Source organism: Gallus gallus, chromosome 1 (assembly GCF_016699485.2).
Source record: "Gallus gallus isolate bGalGal1 chromosome 1, bGalGal1.mat.broiler.GRCg7b, whole genome shotgun sequence".
Lineage (NCBI taxonomy): Eukaryota > Metazoa > Chordata > Aves > Galliformes > Phasianidae > Gallus > Gallus gallus.
This window is the reverse complement of record NC_052532.1, coordinates 186,273,799-186,296,149: the sequence shown is the minus strand read 5'-3', so window position 1 is coordinate 186,296,149 and position 22,351 is coordinate 186,273,799. Positions and strand designations below refer to the sequence as shown.

General features: G+C 40.7%; 1 protein-coding gene across 18 annotated transcripts in view; it reads left to right on the top strand.

The window, feature by feature from the left end:
* Positions 1 to 22,351, top strand: part of FAT3 (FAT atypical cadherin 3) — a 420,810-nt gene that overhangs the window by 364,940 nt on the left and 33,519 nt on the right. For 17 of the 18 annotated variants that reach the window (XM_046900013.1, XM_046900074.1, XM_046900064.1 and 14 more), the window contains 8 exons: positions 253 to 642; positions 2,937 to 3,151; positions 3,741 to 3,878; positions 6,456 to 6,599; positions 7,128 to 7,325; positions 9,786 to 10,584; positions 18,605 to 18,739; positions 19,743 to 19,900. In XM_046900013.1, the coding sequence (XP_046755969.1) occupies positions 253 to 642; positions 2,937 to 3,151; positions 3,741 to 3,878; positions 6,456 to 6,599; positions 7,128 to 7,325; positions 9,786 to 10,584; positions 18,605 to 18,739; positions 19,743 to 19,900 (2,177 nt within the window). Of the gene's footprint in view, positions 1 to 252; positions 643 to 2,936; positions 3,152 to 3,740; positions 3,879 to 6,455; positions 6,600 to 7,127; positions 7,326 to 9,785; positions 10,585 to 18,604; positions 18,740 to 19,742; positions 19,901 to 22,351 lie in introns of those variants that run through there. The other variant, XR_006931334.1, reaches the window with a different exon arrangement.

The window sequence follows — 22,351 nt, the reverse complement described above, 5'->3', positions numbered from 1 at the left end:
TTATCATAATGAGAGAGGGAACTTAATTATCCATGGGGATCTGACATGTGAGAATAGCATATCCTGGTCTCCCAGACCTTCAGCAGTTCTGTTCCTTTCAGTACTCTTACCTCCATGTGCTCCCATCAGTCAGAAATGATGAGTGCAGTAGCAGATTTTGCTTAGAGTTCCTATTAGGTGGAAAGAGGGGAGTTGTTTTGCATCTCTTTTTTTAAATTCACTTTATCATTTTCACATCTGCTTCTCTTTCAGGTGTGAACAGAAAAGTTACCTATTCCCTCGCAGACTCCGCAGATGGTTACTTCTCAGTTGACCGGTCATCGGGAATCATTATTTTGGAGCATCCACTTGATAGAGAGCTACAGTCTTCCTATAACATTAGTGTAAAGGCCTCTGATCAGAGTATTGTGCTGACCCTGTCCTCATTTGCTACTGTGACCATTACAGTACTAGATATTAATGACAATCCCCCTGTATTTGAAAGGAGAGATTATCTTGTTACAGTACCTGAAGACACTTCACCTGGCACTGAAGTCCTCTCTGTTTTTGCTACAAGCCAGGACATTGGCACTAATGCTGAGATTACCTATCTCATCAGGTCTGGGAACGAGAAGGGGAAGTTCAACATTAACTCAAAAACAGGTTTGTAAATTAGTTCTTACTTGTAATACTAAATGGAAGTTTCAGAAAAAAAATGTGAATGCTTTGAGGAAACCATTTGGACCACATAAGTTCCAGGAAGAGAGACTCAGAGCTTGTCAGTCTTGTTGCACAGATTAAAACAAATGTCTTGTTGAAGTTTGGTCTAAACTGTGGCGCCATTCAGCTGCCTTGACTTGAGTGGAGAATGCCTTTCTCCATTAGTTTGTCCATTGAAGTCAGTGTAGATGCAGCAGCCCCATCCACTGCTGCACCATGGGCTCCTCTATGGCTGCACATGGGGATCTGCTCCACATAGTGCCCATGGGCTGCAGGGGGACAGCCTGCTCCATCATGGGCCTCTACTGGGCTGCAGGGAACTTTTGCTTTGCTTGGTGTTAATCTACCAAGATAGTAAGCTATGAATCTTCTGTGATTCCTGCAGTGGAGTCCTTTATTCTTTTAGACTTCAGGAGGATGGTACAAATCTGCCACCAGAGCTTCAGAGCAGAACACTCCTGGTTTTGAAAGCTGAAGTTAACACCTGTTTGAGTGCAGCTGTAATAACCAGTAACCTGGAAAATCTCAGAATGATGTATTGTGTCATTTATACTACTGTGTGCAAAAATCTCTCTCCACTCCTTGTGAAGGCCACTGCCTCACGTGTAAAGGACTTAAAATAACATAATTGTATGTTGTCTTCAATCTTCGTAATGTTGATCAGTGCTAACAAAATTTAAACATAAATATGCCTAGACAGCAATACTTAACTTTGCATTTGACAATGAAGCCGAAGAGATAAATCAATAAAAACCCATAATGAAGCTTAATCACACAGGGAAGAAAAAAAAAAAAAACTATTTATTATTCATTAATGTGTGACAGCTCCATTATTATCGGTTTAGAGGCAGGAGCCGAGATCCAGACAGCCGGGTGCTGATGTAGCATGCCTGATCAGGGCTTGAGAAATAATGCTCATCACAGCATTTATCAGTGGGGACTCCCTGCTAGCCACTTGGAAGCTTCTCTTCAGGGCTCCTGCTTTCAGCAAGTCATGCTGAAAGGTAGGATTCATTTGGAGAGAGCCCAGACAAGATTAAGAAGAATGATCTGAGGTCTGTAAAATGAGGCTTACCAGGAAAGACTGAAGGAATTGAGGCTATTTAAACTAGAAAAAAGAAGACGTGCTGATAATATTCAAGCTTGTAAAAGTACCTTTGAAGAGGGGGGAATAAACTATTCTTTGTGTCTACTCATGAGAAAAGTTTTGAATTAGCTTAAATTGCATTTGGATTATTTCAGTTAAATGACAGGAAGAAACTCCTTGCTGTAATAATTATTATGTACCCAAATACATTTCCTAAGGACAGGAAAGTAATGTTGCTGGAGGTTTTTTAAGAACATTAGTAGTGAGTAGCTTCAAGAAAGACTGCGTTTAACTGACCTGTGCTGGGCAACAGTTGGACTATATGACCTCTAAGCCCCAAACATCCCTGCTCTTGATGAGTTCATATTAAAGAGGATTTGCCTTGCCAAGGTTAGGGATTTGCTTTTAAGCCTTTCCTACCATGTCCAGCATCACCTCCTTCAAGACATCGCTAGTAATCTGTGCACAACCCACTCCCCTCTCCGTGATAAGGTTATAGGTACATTTGAGACAAGTAGATAATGTGCATAAAAACTGTTTCTGTCCTAGCAGAGATCTGAGAGAGAGTGAGTCGAGTTACAAATAATCTTAATTTTTATTATGTGATGCGAGAACCGAAAACTTTTAAACCTAGTTTATTCTGGAAGCCCCTGCTTAATCACATAGATGATAGAAAACTAATTTCTCAAAGGTATTCATACCCCATTTGTTAGTATTTAATTCATGAGAAGTTAATTACATAGGAGTGAATTTCTGTTGATTCGTCAGTGTTGATTTCCAGAGTTGGCATCTGGTTCTCCCACAGGCTCTGTACGTGAGCCCAGGCAAATGAATGGATGTGGCCTTCACTTCTCTGCCTACAGTACTGGTATTTCCATAGCTATTTCTGTGAGAAACCATTAATAGCTTTGTGTCTTTCTGCAGAGGCAATCCATGTGCAACTGTGATCTCTCTTTAATTAAATGATAGTAGCAGAAAACTGACCGAATATTTTTATTGGACTAAACAGTGTTAAGTTTAGAACAACATATTTTTTGTTTGTGCCATGGTGATAAATAGCATGATGTACTGTTTGCTGCAGTGAAATTCCTTAATCTGCAGCAGCATTTCCTTTTCACTCAGTGCTGACATTACCTCCCTTCCTTCAAAGGAGCCATTTCCATTTCTGAATCTTTGGATTATGAATCATGTAAGGATTTCTACTTAGTCGTGGAAGCAAAAGATGGAGGTACTCCAGCCCTGAGCGCTGTTACGACTGTGAACATCAACGTGACAGATGTCAATGACAACGCACCAAAATTCAGCCAGGTGGTCTACAGTGCAGTCATCAGTGAAGATGCTGCAATTGGCGATTCTGTTATAATGGTGAGTGAGACCGTGATTAGGCAGGATGAGTTCCTCTATTGCATTTAATAAGATACTGCTGCACTGATTAATAATGATAAATTATGCATCTTGAATCAACCAAACTGTTCTCTAGCCAATACTCTGTGTCTGCTATGGCTTTCCAGACAGCTGCCAGTTTTCCCCAGGAAGGAAAGAAGCAGTAGTACCAAAACAGTTTTTAATTCCTCCAATATGCTGTCAAAGAGCAATGCTGTGTTTAAGACATTGTATCTCGGGAGTCAGCTTGAAATAAGTAGGATTTTTCTGGACAGGCAAAATTCAACTTTTCAGGGAAATACATGATATTTGTACTATATTATGTTTCTTATACAAAATATTAAAATATTTTATGTGTTTTAAGGCTAAAATTTTGAAAAGATCCAAGGAGAGCCTCCTATGAAGAGCTGCTTGGCTTTATGCTGTAGTGATGTGCAGTTCAGATGTGACATGTCTGATTGAATATGAAGGGGTGTTGAGTGATAGAACTTTTGGGGGTGTTAAGTGATTAATGGAGCATACTGATGGTTTAACATTTATTTTGCTAATTTTCACTTTTCTCTCAAAAAAGTTGATAGCAGAAGATCTGGACAGTCCTTCCAATGGCCAAATTCATTTTTCCATAGTGAGTGGTGATCAAGACAATGAATTTTCAGTCGATCCTGGTTCAGGTCTCGTGAAGGTTAAAAAGAAATTGGATAGAGAAAGGGTAAGATGTGAGATTTCTTGACTTACAGTGGCTTACAGATGTGTTAATTTCAACTCTGCTGCTAGCCAATTGTGAAGTAGCTGCTTTTCACTCTGCAGCAATCAGCCTAAGATGCTCCAACAGCTCTTTCTAATATTCTTTCCCTTTTTCCCACCTCAGACTTTTCACCAGTCATACTTCCAAGCCAGCTACCCTGGTAGCATTTGCATTCTCACTCTATACCAGCACAACTGCTGAGGCCAGACTGGGGAAAGAAGCAACCCTGGATTTTTCCTGTGGGAGTTGTTGAATTAATGAGCTTCCTACTCTCTCCTGTGCCTGCAAGCACAAGCTTGCAGCATTGTATGCAACAGAGGGACCATGGCAAACTGCAGATTGTGGCACCAAGTACAGAACTGAGACCTCAGCCATTAATTAGCACTCTGCAAAACATGTCACAGGGGAACTGATGTTATGGAGTAGCCAGGCTGTACCAAAAGAGAAAGCGTGCTTCATTAATCTGATTCTGCTGCTTTGTTTGCTCCCTAGATTCAGGGTGATTTATCACCATTTTGCTATAGCTAGCAATTAGCAGCTTTGGGGGAAAAAGAAACTAAACAAACAAATACAGTTGCCTGTGCTACAAGCAGGGCAGGAATGTGCTGTATGACTTCAGAAGTCCTGCAACACATGCAAGACCCAAGGGTCATTCACCCATGCAATGCATCTGCAAAGCTGGGGAAGCTGATTGCTGTCCCCAGAAAATGGACTCGGAAGGAAAAGCTCCCCACTGAAAGCAGAGCTACTGCTTAAAACAGGTGAAAATCCTTTCTGTATTATCACACAGACAGGATTAAATTGCTAGTGATTGATGGCAGAAGGACCTTCCTTGTCCCACAGAACAAGGAAGTAATAGGTTGTGCATGTGACAAACTCGCTGTATTTCTTATATGGTGCAGACTTAATTTATTAACATGATTTGATTTAGTATCTCCATTTGATATAGCTGAGATATATACGTCTGCTTTCAGATGCATGCTTTTACTCTCACTGTCATTTTACATTTAAGACCAGCTCCTAGATCTGCATTCTCCTAAGTTTCCTTCGGTTAAAATAAGCTGTAGAGTTGTCTTTTCTTTTGCTTCCTTTGCACATTTCCTAGACACAAATGTTCTCTTCAGCGGAAATGATACATGATGCCCCATCTGCTGTAGATCCCTAAAGGCAGTGCTGATTCCCAGGTTTTAGTGGTTTAAAGAAGCTCATTTCCAGAGCTCTTATCTCGTAGAAACCATGACTACTGCCATTTACCTTTCTGGGATCTGTGGAAAAGAAAACAAACTCACACAAAATTTGAGAAAGATCCCACGAAACCTCTGATTTCTAGCAGTAGAAATTAAAGCTTGAAAATGATTAAAAAAAAAAAAGGATCAATGCTCCGCCTCAGTTTCTTGATCCTCCATGGTTAAGGATTCTTCCTTCTGACACTGTCAGTACATCCCCACCAAATCACACACTTCTTTGACCCTGTAACCCACCTAAGAATCTTTCCTTTTCTTTAACTTGGTCCCATAGTTCAGAAGAACCTCTTTGTTTCATACACTTAGCTTGTCTTCCTCTCTCTTTTACAGCTTTAACTTCTGTGTCCCTTTGGATTTCCTCCCACCCAAAAAAACTCTGTTTGCTTTTCTTCATTTCACTCCGTGGGGCCATGTTTTACCCCTTCCTGGTGTTTTATCTGACATGTGGTTCATCCTTTGTTCCTCCTGCTCTGAAAGCTTTGTGGGCAGACATATCAGCAGCTCTCCCTGGGAATCTGGGAGCTCTATACAGTGAAAGACAGTCGTAAGACATAAGGAGGCCAACATAAGGATGCACTTTGTGAAATCACACTGTCATCCATAAGCTGCACATAGACAGATCTTTTCCAAATTGTCACACACGCTCACACTTTGTGCATGTGCCCATATGTGCTTAGAGGGTCTGTGGGTGCCACAGCCGGTGGGATGCACTGAGCTGCCCACACCATGCTGAGCTGTCTGTGGCTGTTGCAAACAAGACTAAAAAATCCCTTTTCTTCTACTGTACTGTAGACAATACCCTTTTGCTACAGAGAACATGTTGTTTGTAGTGATCTCAGATGTTTTCCAGTACACTTAATCTAACTGCCCGTGAACTTTTTTGGGGGACTCCTTTGCTATCTGAAACACTGTGTGTCAAATTGAGGCTTCCTCTCCTAAGTACTCAATACGTTATCCTGGAAGTTAACTATAAATAAATAGAATTAGTTTGCATACCCCAGCTGACCTAGGCTGAGTTTGGATATTATTCATCCTTTGTGTTTTGTCTATCCCTTTGTTTTCAGCTGTTATAGTGATCTTACTATAGTGAAGCTGTTAGGTTTATTGATAGCCTTATAAACCAGAGTTTGGGACACAGTCTGGCAATAAATAGGCTAATGTTATACAAAGGGCAGGAAAGGTAATGAGGCCAGACAGCTTTCCTTAGAATATGGTTGGTAGTGTATTGGATGTAAAGAACACAAGTTAAAATTTAAGACCGCTTTCACAATGATTTAATATTTTCACCTTTTTGCAGATATCTGGTTATTCATTGGTTATTCAGGCAAGAGACAGCGGCACCCCTCCTCTGTCTTCATCTGTGACGGTCAACGTGGACATTTCCGATGTGAATGATAACAGCCCTGTGTTTACTCCGGCTAATTATACAGCTGTAATTCAAGTAAGTTTATCTTGCACATCAAAAACTTCTCTGATTTTTAAAATACAAAAGCATTTGGTTTCACTTAAGCAGCTTTTGATGATTTATCTGCCAAAGATGTATCAAATGATCTTATTAAAAGGAAAGTATAAACACTCCTTTTCTAGCTATTTGCTCAGTTTCTGTTTGCTGAGACTCCTTAACTTCAGCATCCATCACACATTTTACTCTATATCTGTGTTGCACCAGGAAATGCTCTCTGGCCTCAAAAATTCTGAGCTGGGATGAGCTCGCACTTGTCCATGCCTTGCTTGGGATGTGAGTCCTAGTGGTTAGGCAGTCCTGGCCAGACAGGCTCCACTGGGTGCCTCTGTCTCTGGTACTGGTCCTTGGGGTGCAAATGATGCCAAAGCGATGCCACAGTGAAATGGCATCTTGGCCAAAAAGCTTTTACTTGTATATTCTCGATAGCGAAACGTGGTGTTTTGTCATTGTGATGAGATGTATCATTTTAATCCTTTTCTTTATACGCTGTGTATATGTGTAAAGGAAAATAAACCAGTGGGCACAAGCATTTTGCAGCTGGTAGTGACAGACAAAGACTCTTTTCACAATGGCCCTCCTTTTACCTTCACCATCCTCACTGGCAATGAAGAGGAGGAGTTTACACTGGACCCTAATGGTGTCTTGAGATCTGCAGTCATCTTCAAACACATGGTTGCAACCGAATATGTGCTCTGCGTGCAGGTATGCCTTCATTTTTTGCATCTGCACAGAAAGAAAAAAACTCCTACTGTCAGGTCTTATGTATGTTGCTGTATGGGTTGGTTTTAATTGACTTTAGTCTGTGACCAAATACCATGCATTCCATTTTACATGTGCACAATATTGTATATTTCCTTTGATGTCCTTAAAACCCAATTTCATGTAAATATAAATAGGTAGCCAGTCACCTTTCCAATCTTCTCCGCATGAAATGGATTTTCTGAGCAGCAGCTGTAATGATTTAAGATTTTCATCTTTTTTTTTTTCCGGAGCTAAGAGAAGAAAATAAGCAAAAATGTATTATATACATATAAATACACCACAGAACGAGTGACAGCAAAATATTGTTCTAGGAAGGAAAATCACTTCTCCTTTTAAGTCGTAAATTTAATCATACATTTTTGGAAGCCTACCAAGAATTCATGAAATCGCATTTCCAAGGTCAGCTTAGCTCTTAAGGAATGTAAAAGGAAGACATGCAGTAGAAGTCCAGCTCAAACTTAGCTCTGGAGTCATTGTTTAAGAACTTTTTAACCAGAGTAGCTACAAATCCAAGAATAATTTGTCCATTTCTCAGGCTTGCATAGGAAAACACTGTAGCGTTCGGTAAATATCCAACTCTAAGGAATTCCATTGAAATGGAATGTGGTCCTACAATCTAAGTCTGAAAATGCAGCCTTTCTCAACGTGCTGTGCTGGGGTTAATCTCTCTAACCAGAGCCTAACTGATCCTTTACACCTGCTTTTAACGATGCTTGTATCAATAACAACCTCACTGAGTTACAACTCAAAAATACCAGTTCTAATGTCTATCAGCAGTTCAAATCAAAGGGACAGCTTACAAGTTTGCCATTTAATATTCTTGTAATCTTATTTTTTGAGCCTTGTAGGAAAAGAGAAATAAAATCATTTTTCATTCTTACCGTGTCCTCATCCAAAAATATCTGCTTTCAGAACTGTTTACTAGCCAAACTTCCAATACAACCAAAATTGAAATTAAATTAAAGCAGCATCTTCAGCTATGTACTTCCAAGTATGACATAAATGGAGCATTAACCAGACTACAATCACTGAGATGCACCAAAATGTTCAGAAAACCACACAGTTGGATTAGAGGCCTAATTACTCCCAGTATTTTTTTTTTTTTTTTTTAGGGATTCCTTCAGTGAAAACATATTTTGTAGTTCTCTGTTGTGTAAAGAGCATAGAATTTTTACTTTCCATTTATAGGTACCACAGTGCTGCTTCACCTTTCCACCATCAGATTCCTCCTCTGTGTTGTGTTTATTAAAAAAGTAGTGTTAAAGTTGAAAGTGGAATGTGAAATAATCTCTGCATGTATGTGTATCTGTGCACGTGCATGTAAAATATTTTCTAAAATCCCCTACAAAGCCCTGGTAGGAGCCATGATTTTCAGCATCTCAGAGTTACTAATCCTTTCCTAGTAAGATGCATATTGATACTGCCATCCTGCCTGCCATTTTTCTTCAGCTCGTAAATTTTCCTCCCAATATCCAAATGCTAACATCTTTCAACGTGTGCTACATCTGTGATTTTTTGGTCATATGTTCTTCTCTGAAACAAATGAATGTGTGCAGTAGTGTATCTTCATACTGACTTCAATGAAGCATTTTCCTTACTGCAGGAAAGAGCACTGATTCAAGTTTGCACACCTTTCTGTCAAGATGGCCTTGGATTTTTTGTCATACTTGCTCTTTACTCTCTATAAAAAAGTGCAGATGATGCTATCATATGTGCTCTGGGTCATGCAGTCATCTGTCCAAGTGCAGTGCTTCTCTCATATTTTATCATTAGTAACAGCATAAGCACCCTATTTCACTTGTGGAGGGTGATAAATTTTATTTATTTCAAGCATGATTCTTGACTGCTTCAGAGAAAGTCACGCAGAGTGCTTGAGGAAAACTCTCACTCCCTCATATCCACATAGGCTTAGCAAGTTCTGAGGCACTTCAGAGCACAACAAGCAACACAGAAACTGCTGCTGATATTTCACTGAGCTACAGTCTCTTTTCCAGGGTAGAAGTGAGCCCAAACTCCACTTGGTGTAGAGTACACCACATTCAGATGGCTCTGCTGTGAAGGGGACAAGTGATAGCTGTGGGATCCTGGGAACTTTTCACATTGAGTAATGAGACGTAGTTCTGACACATTTCTCTCTGCAATCCACTTAGTTATTTTAATCTGTGTTTCCGTAAGGAGTTTTTAAGTTCCACTGCTAAAAAAGGATGACACATTTCTTTACACATGTATTTTGCAAATGCATTTGGGAAGTTCTTTTAAGAGGTCTTCAGAATTATTGATGCTGTGAAAATCATATAGCAAGAAGTCTTGAATACATGTAGCAAAAATTTTTGCTTGTCAGCTGCATTATATATATATATATAATATTTTGTTGTTTGGTTGTTGTTTTAATTATATTAGGCAAAAGACTCTGGGAAGCCTCAGCAGGTTTCCCATACCTACATTCAGGTGAGGGTTATCGAAGAAAGCATCCACAAACCAACTGCCATCCCACTGGAGATTTTCATTGTCACCATGGAAGATGATTTTCCAGGTGGAGTCATTGGAAAAATTCACGCCACAGATCAGGATGTGTATGACGTCCTCACTTACACATTAAAATCAGAGCAGAAAAGTTTGTTCAAGGTTAACAACCACGATGGGAAGATTATTGCCCTAGGAGGGCTTGATAACGGCAAGTACATCCTCAATGTGTCTGTCAGCGATGGCCGCTTCCAGGTCCCCATCGATGTTGTGGTCCAAGTGGAGCAATTACTTCAGGAGATGCTGCAGAACACCGTCACCATCCGCTTTGACAACGTTTCCCCAGAAGACTTTGTGGGCCTTCACATGCACGGCTTCAGGCGCACCTTGCGGAACGCGGTGCTGTCCCAGAAACAAGACAGCCTGCACATCATCAGCATTCAGCCGGTGGCAGGCAGCAATCAGCTCGACATGCTGTTTGCAGTTCAGATGCACAGCGGCGGTTTCTATAAGCCTGCCTTTTTGATTCAGAAGCTGACCAATGCCAGGAGACACTTGGAAAATGTGATTCGTATTTCTGCTATCTTGGAGAAGAATTGCTCTGGACTGGATTGTCAGGAGCAACACTGTGAGCAAAGTCTATCTATTGATTCCCATTCCCTGATGACCTACAGCACGGCAAGAATTAGTTTTGTATGCCCCCGCTTCTACCGGAATGTGCGCTGCATGTGCAATGGTGAGTACTGCTCCCACCCCACTCCCATCCTCACACATTATGTGATAGGATCGGTTTTATGCCTCTGATGCAGATTAGAAGGGGCATTTCAATTCAGCCTGTTAAAGCACGACTGGCTGATGTATTTCTCAGGCTCAGGAAGAATTGTTCGTGTTTACTGATGTAAATGGAAGTTGGTGAACTTTGGCCTTATGTGACAAAGACTGCTTTCCTGGAGGCTCCGAGCCATCAACAAACTTCCAAGGGAGGGGAAGGAAGGGGAGAGGAAAGGAGAGGAGTGGGAACGATGTGGTTTCCCACTCAGTTCACCACCATTCCACCAACATTGGAATAAACCAGGCACATGGTCATGGCAGAGCCACCTGGTCTGCAGTGGTGCACAGGAATCCCCCAAGGAAAGGACCCGTGACCTAAGTAACACAGGTGCAAGGCACAGTCTATATTTACAGAGAGGAGTGGAAAAACAATGAAATATTTTATTTTATAACTGATACCAAGCACCATTCCTGATCCTATTGCTACAGTGGATGTCAGGGCAGGGTTTTGTCCTGGTTTCAGGCTGCCTCACATTTTGTCAGCAATTTCATGGGGGTATATATGACAAACAGACTTGGCAGCCAGTCTTCCATGTGGCTCTGTACTTGGAGAATAACACTTCAGGCAGTTATGATAATAGTTCTGTTTCTTTTGTTTGCCAAGCTATTTGCTCCTCATTCCACTTCATTTAAGAGCAGAGAAAAAAGCTGCTGTAAAATCAATACATCCAAGTCTCACTCGTCTTAAGCACACATGCAGACATACACGCACACACAACCGCACAGGAATTCAGCAGCCGTGTCTCAGTGACCAGCCTTTGTCCCTGCAGCAGTCAGCAGGACCTCATGTCATACCATCAACTTCAGTGGGAATGAAAATGGGCCTTAATGCATAAAGCTGAACCAGAAATCATTGTGTCCCGCAGCACGTGAATAATAATGCCACAGGAGTTCAGTTCTGTAAAAATATCAGAATTCTCCGTCTGTGCTGTTTTCATGTACATTCAAGAGCAGAGTATTTGGTCAGTTTTTAAGTAATAGCATTCTATGTTCTGAACAGATATTTCTATTATAACAATATTCGCCTTTTTGTTACACATGAAAGGCTCTGAAATAAAAAGGGATTTACGCAGGTTGGAAAGGGACAATGCTGCAATATCCCCAGGCCGAGTCCTGGAGCCAGCGCAACAGCATTGTCTGCAAAACACTTTTTATATTCTCCAACTCACAGCTTTGTCTCGTTTATGTACCCAGAAATCACAAATCCTCATCTCCATAGGGATGACTATAGCCCTCGCTGTGTCAGAAATTGTTTTTCTGGCAGCCAGGATTTGCACTGTGTATAATTTCATTTCACTACTTATTAAAGTCAATAATGATGTATATTCCCTTCAGAAACTAGTAGTGAGTGGATGTGCCTTGTAATCTGTTAGCCTAGCTCCCAAAAATGGCTTTACAAAGCAGTACGGTTCTGATCCAGCAGCTCTCTCCTTTCTCCCTGTTCAGTGCGCTTGCACTGAAAGCACAAAAAAATCAGCTGGGATGGTGATTTCACATTTATTTCTGCCATGTACCAATCAATCCTCAAAAAAATACTTCGGGCTGCCAAAATTACCGCCTGTGGTCTGTAGCCTTGGGGCCATCTATCCTGGCCATGAAGCCTGTAGTTGGGAGCCATTGGTGCAGGCCTCCCTGGACCAGGGAGGCTGGAGGGGTCCCACAGAGCCTGACCTTCTCTGTGCCCATATCCCATGGGGTGGTGCAGATGCCTTGGGGTGCCCACCTTGGGGCTTGTGCACCTCGAGGCTGTCATCCAACAAAAATATGTCCAGAGCTGCTGATCTAAATATGTAGCTTACTAGGCAGATGAAAGCCTTGGTGCTTGTTACATGTACAGAGATAAGAGACCTTGTTAGGAAGTTAAAAAAAATAAAAATAAACCACCATGATTTGCCCTTTTCCACAGTAGTTAATACTTTATGCACTTCTAATTTTTTTTAATCAAAGGAGCCACAAGAAGTGCCTTGCTCTTTAGATAAATACAGACACATACTGTGTTTTGTCACTTAGGAGGTTAACACAGACTTCTGAGGATATATTAATTAGAGAACTTGGGTATGGCACTACTTTTGTGAAGAGTAGGCCCAGTGAAAGAGTCAGAAAAAACCAAATACTTCCTTTGATCAGAAAAATCCAAATGCTTCTTTTGATCCTTTGTACATGAACATAAATGTGGCTAAGCAAGAAAAAGGGCACTGAATAGTGGAATACACCTATTGTGCTTCCTTTTACAAGAACGCATTAGCAAGATGTTATCAATATAATAAAAGCATTATACTTTCTTTGTTAGTAGGATAGCTTAATGATCCAGTCCAGTAAATATTAATAGCTTGAAATATGACAAACCCGTTAAAAATATTCCATATGTTTTCAGTGGTCTGATTCAATTATAACCCAGAGAAGCTTGAGTTTGAGCTAATTCACTCATTCTTGAAATATGTATCATACTTGGAGAGATTTTCCCACTGGCAGATGTCACAGATATGCACAATTTATGCGTGCCAGCTGTGCATAGCTTACCTAGATTACCTCTGTGAGCAAACAGAGTTATCTAACATAAAAATGCAGGGAGACTGTTAAGCAGGCAGTGTGTGAACTTCTGAGGATCAGCAGCTCCGTTCAGGAAGGGTAAGTTCGAAAGTTCAGGTGTATCAATGCAAGCCTTTAAAATCAATAAAATTGAACTATAATTTTTTCCAGTAACAGACTGTCTCCTTAGGTTTCTGGCTCTTCTGCTTGTGTTTATATGAAAAATATTATAACAAACTGGGATTTCAGTGTAGCTACAGGGGCTATGCAATTGCCAATCCCCCATCACATGACATAAGGTATGGAAACATCTGTCAGTGTTTGCGGGAAGCAAAGACAGGAAGACCAGAGTAAATATATATAATAAATAGTTCTCATGACATTCTCATTTTTCAGAAGCAGAAATCTATTTCAATTCTTTATTTCTTTGTGTGGCAAGGTAATTCTTTTGTGTTAAGACAAAGATGCAGGATATAAGCAGGTTTTGTCGTGGCTGCTTTGCTATAGTGCGATTCCGTGTTACAGTCTTACAAATGGAGGTTCCATTAATATGTTTATGGGAGAAGACTTGATTGAAATCATCTTGACAAATGTGGGTATATATATACATGTGAGCTGGTCACTCCAGGCCCCATTTCCAGACAGTGGAAAGAATGAGGTATTTTTAATGATGTGATAAATCTCTCCCCGAATGTCTAAAATCAGTCAGATGAATCATGCCCTAAAGTTAGAGGAGATGAATTCCATTTCAAGTGTTTAATATGGTTCTGGCTTAATAGTTTGAAAGAATTTTTCTAATAGACCCAGAAGTGTTCAACGAAAGTGCGGACATTCATGTTATTTAATCAAGTGAATGGCAGTCTTGCACCACTTTATCGTGAAACCAGGCAATTCAGATTTTATGAAGCCACTTCTAGCATTTTGTGAATGTTCTGACAGGAAGAAATCATAAACTGTGATGCATTGTAAGATGTGGTATTAATATAGGACTTAATCTTGAGAGGTGGTCTGTGTCTTCAGAGCACACACTGCCTCATGAAGACCAGAGTATTTTGCACTACGGAGATAAGAAATCCAACCCCCATCCTAATACCAGGATTCTGAACTTAGAATCATAGAATCAATCATAGAATCCTTAGAGTTGGAAGGGACCTCTGAATAGTCCAACTCCCCTGCAATGAACAGGGGCATCCACAGCTAGGTCAGGTTGCCCATCACTTCACCTTGAAAGTCTCCAGGGATGCAGCATCAACCACATCTCTGGGCAGCCTGTTCCAGTACCTCACCACCCTCATGCAAAAGAGTTTTTCCTTATATCTAACCTAAATCTACCCTCTTTGATCTTGAAACCATTTCCCCTTTTTCTGTCACCACGGATCCTGCTAAAGAGTCTGTCCCCTTCTTTCCTATAGCTCCTCTTTAGATACTGAAAGGCCACTCTCTGGTCACCTTGCTGCCTTCTCCAGGCTAAACAGCCCCAGCTCTCTCAGGCTGTCCCTGTAGGCCTTTCTCTGCTTTCTCTGTTTCCAGGAAGCTCGCATGTACTCTTGAGCTCTCCTGGCAAGGTAGCAAGGAAAAGTAAAGAAGAAATTGTTTGGGAACAAAGACCTGCAGATTTATTTGATACATTTGGTTGGTTTGACTGCAGCCCTTCTAATGTTGCACTTGTGTAGGAGGAGATGTTTTTCCCTGACAATATTCCCCATTTTAAGACCTACTCTGAGAACACATCTGCATGAAACTCATGGGAGCCGAAGCATGAAGTGGCACCATGACTGTAGAATCAAGAAGAATGGAAACTGCTATCTGTCACCTGGGTCTTAAGGACAGCTGTGATCAAGCAGTGGTCGCACTTGTCCCTTCTTCTAAAACTGTGAGAAACTCTAATTCTTTAGGACACACTGGGCAACTGAGTGTTTTCCAGTTGCACTTGAGCTTAGTGAAACATGTGGCTGACCTTTGCAGAGCAAGGTTTGTAGTATATGAATTTATACGTATACCGTAATTACTTAAAATACCTGCTCCCCCCCCCCCCCCCCCCCTCCCCGAAAAACAACACAAATTGGAGCTAAACAAGAGTACAAATATCGTCTTCCCTCTGCAGCTGTGGTGGTCTCACACTCATGGCCAGCTAAGGTCCAACCATGCCACTTTTTCACACCCCCTCCCCAAAAGAAGAGAGGGAGAAAATATGTTGAAATAAAGGCTCATGAGTTGAGATAAGGACAAGGAGATCACTCACCAATTATCTTCAAGGGCAAAACAGACTCAGCACAGGGAAATAATGTAATTTATTGATGATTATTAACAGACCAGAGCAGTGGGAACTAAAAGCAAACTGCAAACTCCTTCCCCCCATCCTACCTCCTCCCCCTGATCAGTGCAGGACAGTAGGGAATAGGAGCTCTGTTCAGTCCATAACGCTTTGCCTCTGCCACTGCTCCATGGTCCTTCTCTTCTCCACGTGACTCCCTCCCATGGGATGCCATCCATTCCGTGGGATGCCATCCTTCCCTAACTGATCCTGCGTGGGCTTCCCACAGGCTGCAGCTCTTCAAGCTCCAGCATGGCTCTATACTTGTACCCTCACTCAAAGAGACAGAACTAAAGATGATTTGTCAAGATCAAATAGGCCACTTCTACCTTCCCTGCCACGCTCTGGGTGATGCTATGCCATGTATCTCTGGGATACCCTGCAGAGAACTGCTCTATTAATACTAACTTGAGTTTAAGGGGAACACTGTGGATATTCTGGACTTGCCTAGAGAAGAAAAAAGTCATCAATTCAAATCCATATTTCTTGAATCTCTACTGAATGGTAAATAGACTGTTCTTCAGAGTGGAAATGCAACATTAGAAAAAAATGTTTTTAAAACTCAGGCTGTAAATCTTTGATGTGGACAACGCAGCCTTGGACGATTGCACAGTTTTGCTTCGTACAGTTGTGAAATCAGCCTGAAAATGCGTGTTAGCTCCAGCAACGCAGCAATGCAGATTTGTAACTTCTGTACTTATAACCGTACAGGCAGACACAAAGCATTTCTTCTCCCAGCTCTGAATATTTTAAAACTTCGTTGACAGCTATGAAATCCTGCTGCAGTATGATGAATAAAAGTTGATTTGCTTGTAGCTTAGCAGAAGAACTATTCTCAGCCTGCCAGGATAAGCAGTTCTTTAGTGTATTTCCAGATATCCTAAATACGTTAGACCCTTTCTATATATTTTTTGACTGAGGAAGGCTGACTCCAAAGCACAAATCAGAGCTTGAATCAGCTAAAAAACTGACAGAGATGGATAGCAATGTAACCCACTACTTTATTGCTTCATGACTAAGATGCAGTCATAGGTTAGGGGTTATGAAAATTTGTGGAGCTTTGTTGAGGAGACTCGGTGTCCCTTTCTGCTCCTCACTGACGTGCTGTAGAGCTTTCCTCCAACGACTTGTCTGCCAGCTGCACTGAGTGTACCTGAATTGCAGCCTTACAAAAGGTGGAAGTCTGTTCAGAGAAGAGAGCTACCATGCACACAGCGTAGTACAGTGTGTTTGTCACACAACAATGAATTAAAAGAGTCTGGAGAACCAAGGAAAGCATGCAAGCCAGTCAATGGAACATTTAACCATGCAATATAATTTCAGAAATAATAATTACTTGCTATTGAATTCCAGAGAATCAGTGAAAAAAAAAAAAAAAAGCCATAGAAAACATTGTATTCTTGTTTTCTGTAGACCTCGTATTTGAATAGAATATAATTCTGCAGTGTTGAATCCTATTAAATGATATTTTTTTCTTGATTTGATAATACTTAAGGTGTGGCTATATATTGCAGCTGTTATTTCTGCGAATGTTGCCTACTAAACTGATTAATAAAGATTGCCATTTTCTGACAGCGCTACAGGCAGTACTGTAAATGGTTTACTGCACAGACCTCTCAAACAAATGTTTGACGAAGGAGAGGAGGATGTTAAGGATTAAATTGACTGTGCTGTACATGAAGCAAGGCATTTACAGTCCTTCCCCTATTTGTAGTCAACCTATGTCCATTTTCAACCTGCAGCAATTTTTCTTTTTCCAGAAAATACTTACAGTACCAGCTAATTTCAGCTGTGCTCTGAATGAGCCCTGCTTGGCTTGTGCTACAGTGTGAAAGCAATAAGGTTCTTCCCTCCATTACTTTGGGAGATGTACTTTATGACAGGTTGATTTCTTCCTGTATAAATTGTAAATAAAATACATATGCTCAAAAAATAGAATAGTATTTGAATATGATTTGAGGTTCTGCAATAAAGAAGAACGGCCAATATTCAGAAAGTGATGGGTAGGAAGGGGCTGAAATTCTATCATTAAAATCACCACCTGCATGTGTTACTTTAAATAAATGAATTTGATAAGCAAAAATTCGATTCCAGCAGCTCGTTCTCTCTCAGTTCAAGCCCTGACTGCAAGTCAATAGAAGCAATGGCATGGATGCCTTTTCCTGCAGTTGAAAGAGTACACTTTCATAAACAGCTGCGTACGGGCATCCAGAGGTAAAAGCTGATCCCAAATGTACTAAATTCTTTATTACAATTGAAGAAAGGTTAACTGTTGAGAAATTCATAGGAGAATTCCTATATTAAGCATCAATGGTTGTATTGTTTTGCAGTATAGTACAAAGTGTTTGCAAAAAATTTAAGATCAGGACAGTTGGAACATTTAGGGACTCAAATGTAAAGTTGAAAAGTTGTAAAGAAGTTTTATCCAAGAAGGTTGACATTGAGGGGCATTGGGGTGAACCCTTGATGTTGCATGTTAAAATTTAGGAGATTTCGAAGACCCTTAGTGCAATTGTGTGACATGATAGTATTCTAAGCAAATTTAAAATACTGTATACAGCTGTTCCTTTTTAAAGTTACTAGTTCTGGATTCACACTTTCTTGGGCAAGGTTTGATTCCCTGTTATGAAATGTGACTATTTCTTATTTAGTCTCCTGTGGAACTCTAACTCCCTAAAATTTACTTACCTTGAGTGTGCTGAGGCTAAAGGAGCGCACAGCTTCGAGTAATTTGTTTCCTGGTATCCCCAATTCCCTGTGTGGGAGGCTTTGTGAGTAAATGACTGACCTGAGCATCACAACGCCGATATATAACCAGTTACCACTCAAAACAGCTGGTTCTCGTAATATTTTGCTATGGATTTTAGGGCACCCTTTTAGGGATCATAACAATGTTTTGCTAAGTAGTTGTGTGAAGAGCATCTCTCCCTGATTACTTTTATTTAATTGTTATTAGTATTATTAAGCTACGCTTGTCTTGTACTGAAGTTCGAGATCAATAATTGCCTTTCTTTTATTACCTCTGTGCTGCTAAAGATGCTGTTTCACACTGTGTCCCTGACAGTATTTTAACTTATTGCAGGAGGACTGTGCCCAGGGTCTAATGATCCCTGTCTGGAGAAGCCGTGCCCAGGGGACATGCAGTGTGTGGGATACGAAGCTAACAGGAGACCCTTCATCTGCCAGTGCCCACCAGGGAAGCTTGGCGAATGCTCAGGTGCACATTACAGTGGGAAAGGGGGATGTACTTGAAGAAAAATGTGTTGCCATTCTAATTTTGTAGGTAGAGGTGCCACTGAAGTCAACAGAAGATGTACTGTTTAACCTTTCCCAGCGCTGGCACTCAGTGTACCTCTTCATAGCAATTGGCTTTTTACATATAGGGCTGTAGAAAGTTTAATGCATAATGCAGGTTCTTGTTGAAAATGACTTGGTTGAATCCCAGATCAGTAAAACAAGCTGCTGAGAAAAATAAAGGGCTGTTCCTAGAGGCTGTTATGCCAGATGTTGTCTTGCCATGGACAGAGCTCTGTAGTAACTCTTCTGCTTGTAATTTAGATTACCAAAATTGCAGTCTTTATTAATAAAAACACTACACCATCCCAAAAAGCAACTTGCAGGACATTTGTTAGTTCTCTGCAGCTGTGTTATTCCCTGGGATACAAAGGATGTGGAGCAGAGCTCATGGCCTTCCATTGACATCAGTGGTGCCAGGGCTGTATGACAGCACATGGGGTGTTTTCTCAAAGAAAACACGGGAAATAGTATGTTGTTTCACTGTGATTCTGGGCAGTGCTTTCAGGGAACAGCTTTGACAGGCATCCACTCAGACGTGTCTTTCTACCTATAACTCAACTGCCTGATATACAAGCCTGGCCATTTTGGACTCCTCTGTTACCAAGTGAGGAGAGATAGGTGTGGTCAGGGGTAGATAGCCTTAAAAATGCTGAGTGCTTGGAAGAAATCACTTTTTTGTTGTTGTTGTTGTTAAGGTTGGAGAAATAGAGCTATCCTTCTCCCTGAAGAATGATTTCCTGAAAAAATGCAATGTACATTTGTAGTAGGTGCAAGCCTTTTTTCCCATCAAAGTTGGGTGTTATTTACAAGTTTCTTCCTGAAAATTCTCATTACCTCTTTAAATTCTTTAATTAGCTTGACAGCTGAGGATTATTTTGTGTGTCACTAAAAGAACATGTGTCTTTTCAAAACGGTTATTTCAGGCCACACTTCCCTTAGCTTTGCTGGGAATAGTTACATTAAATACCGTGTTTCTGAAAATAGCAAGAAAGAGGAATTCAAGTTGGCTCTACGTCTGCGAACCCTGCAAAGCAATGGGATTATAATGTACACCAGAGCGAATCCCTGTATAATTCTGAAGGTAATTAAAATAACTTATCTTTTCTGCAGTTGTTTTTCTTGATTACATGTTTTCTGTTGGCTCTTGATTTGGGGAATGTTGTTCTCATTTCAGCTGTAGATTGAGAAGACGAAGTCTGATCTGTTTCATACTAACAGGGAAAAACACCAATTTCAACAGTGGGTGCAACAACAGCAACCAAAACCCAGCTTGTTAGTGGTACTTTACTTGGAAAATGCTCAGTTGGGTGCTGTTCATTTTAAGAATATTATATGTGTCTGCATGCAGCAGCTGATCTGCACAAGATGTAAGATTTGTCCATTTATATGACCATATAGTCCAAATGACACATGCTGAAATAGCTTCTCTTCCCTTGTGTCCATGCCTGTGGTTAGAGAATATGCCCATGCTGCTGTCGAGTTAATTCCAGAAACCAACTGCTTAGAGAATCTCTCCTACCAAATAAGTAGATTTCTACACTCTGTGAATTAAAATTGGCTAGAGAGGCATGAAGTAGCTGGAGATTGATTGCCAGTCATTATTTAATTGATAAGCTTTCTATTCATTGTTGGGTTTTTGTAGAATGACAGTATCTTCTGGATAGAAAGGGAGTGCTGGTCTCATCCAAGAGCCTGTGTATAGTATTACTGCTAGAGTCTCTAAGGTACAAAACAAAGATGCTGACTTTCATAATTCAGCCATGGCCTGTAATTCAACAGTGGGAGAAATGGCACAATGCCTTTCGTATCTGAATTTGTAATCTTCAGATTTCTTTTGGCTGAATGCTTAGGTAAGGTTAAAATTGCTTGATGAGTTATTAATGGACAACAAATGATTTTATAGCTGTTGGACTGAAATATATGCATATATGCACAGGAATACTGTCTTTCATTCTCTGAGAATTCTCAGCAGTGCTGACAAAGCTTATCACAGAATCATAGAATGGCCTGGGTTGAAAAGGACCTCAAAGATCATTTAGTTTCAACCCTTCTGTTGTAGGTAGGGTCGCCCACCACCAGATCAGGCTGCCCAGAGCCACACCCAGCCTGGCCTTGAATGCCTCCAGGGATGGAGCATCCAAAATCTCTCTGGGCAAAGCTTGGAGACCTTTTTTGGAGTCTTCATTGTGGTTGCTCTTGATATGTATCAGTAAGGAACATTGCAGATTAGTTTTGAAAAACACTTGGGAAAAAAACCAAATGGCCCTGCTGAAAGGTACCACTTGAAAACAATAGGAGATGATACATAGGCAGACTGAAATGATGTTAGAGTGAATATAGGAGAGTTTATTTTGTTAGAGTTTAATGTATAAAACTGTCATAATTAGGGAGTCACGGTCAGGACAGTGATGTTTTAAGAAGTGTGCCTGTTCTAGATACCATTTTATTTCAACTATTGTAAAAGTGTGGACTCTGCAGTGCAAGCATCTACTTTTCCATTTAGTTTATTTCAAGTGATTAAATTATTACAATTTTTGTTACCATAGGTATTATACCTAATATTAGGGAAAGTGTGGATGAATGTAAGAACCCTAACCTTTGCTGTGGTGAAAAGTAAAAGGATTTCCACAGTGAAATCTGATACACAATTTATCAGGGCTTTGTCCAGAGAAGTAGCCCTGAGCCCCCGGGTAATTCAAGCTTTAAGAGAAAGCATGCTGAGAATCATAGTTGATTCAGTTAAGCCAGCCACCCAGGTCTACTTGGAAACCAGACATTGCATGAAGCTCATTTGATGGTATGCTGGAAAGAGACCTAGTTGCTGGGATTCACTACTGGCATTGCTCCTTCCCTCTCCTGCCACCTGTATTCCCATATGGCCTGCATAGTGCTTCAGGCTAAAAATGGGAGATATGTTGATGTTAATAGATTGAGCTCAGGCTGTTCAAGTCCTAGAGAAGTTCCCTAATGTTTGGCTTGTGGGAAACCAAATGGAAATTTCCATTTGAAGTTGGGAATTTTGCCTCTGAATTGATAAATCTGCGATATTGTTACATAAAAATAAATGAGAGCCAGTCATTGCAGTTGTCTGGGTTGGGTTTGTAGTTATAGGTTAGACATTTTGTGGGTTTGGTCATGGTTCCCACAATCAGTTAATCATTTTGCTTTGAAAGATACTAGGAAAAAAGAATGATAACTGAAGTAGCAGAGACAAGATCAGCTGACGTTCTGCCCGTCTCACAGGTTAACCTCTTTTTTGCTTCCTCGTTGATAAGGAAGGATTTCCAGATCTGAACCCATCTCATAGCACTTAACAAAGATCTTTGAACCCCTCACACATACAGCAGGAAAGGTCCAGAGTTATGTATGCAGTGCACTCGATGCAAGAGCGCCGCTATCTCCAATGCATCAGGCCAGGAATAACACAGGAATATCCCTGCTTAAAGCCTAGCACGTTGCTTTTCATCTTTTAGGTTAGGGAAGGACTTGCTGTCCTTTTTCCCAGGTCTGGCCTTTGGATTGTATAAGCATG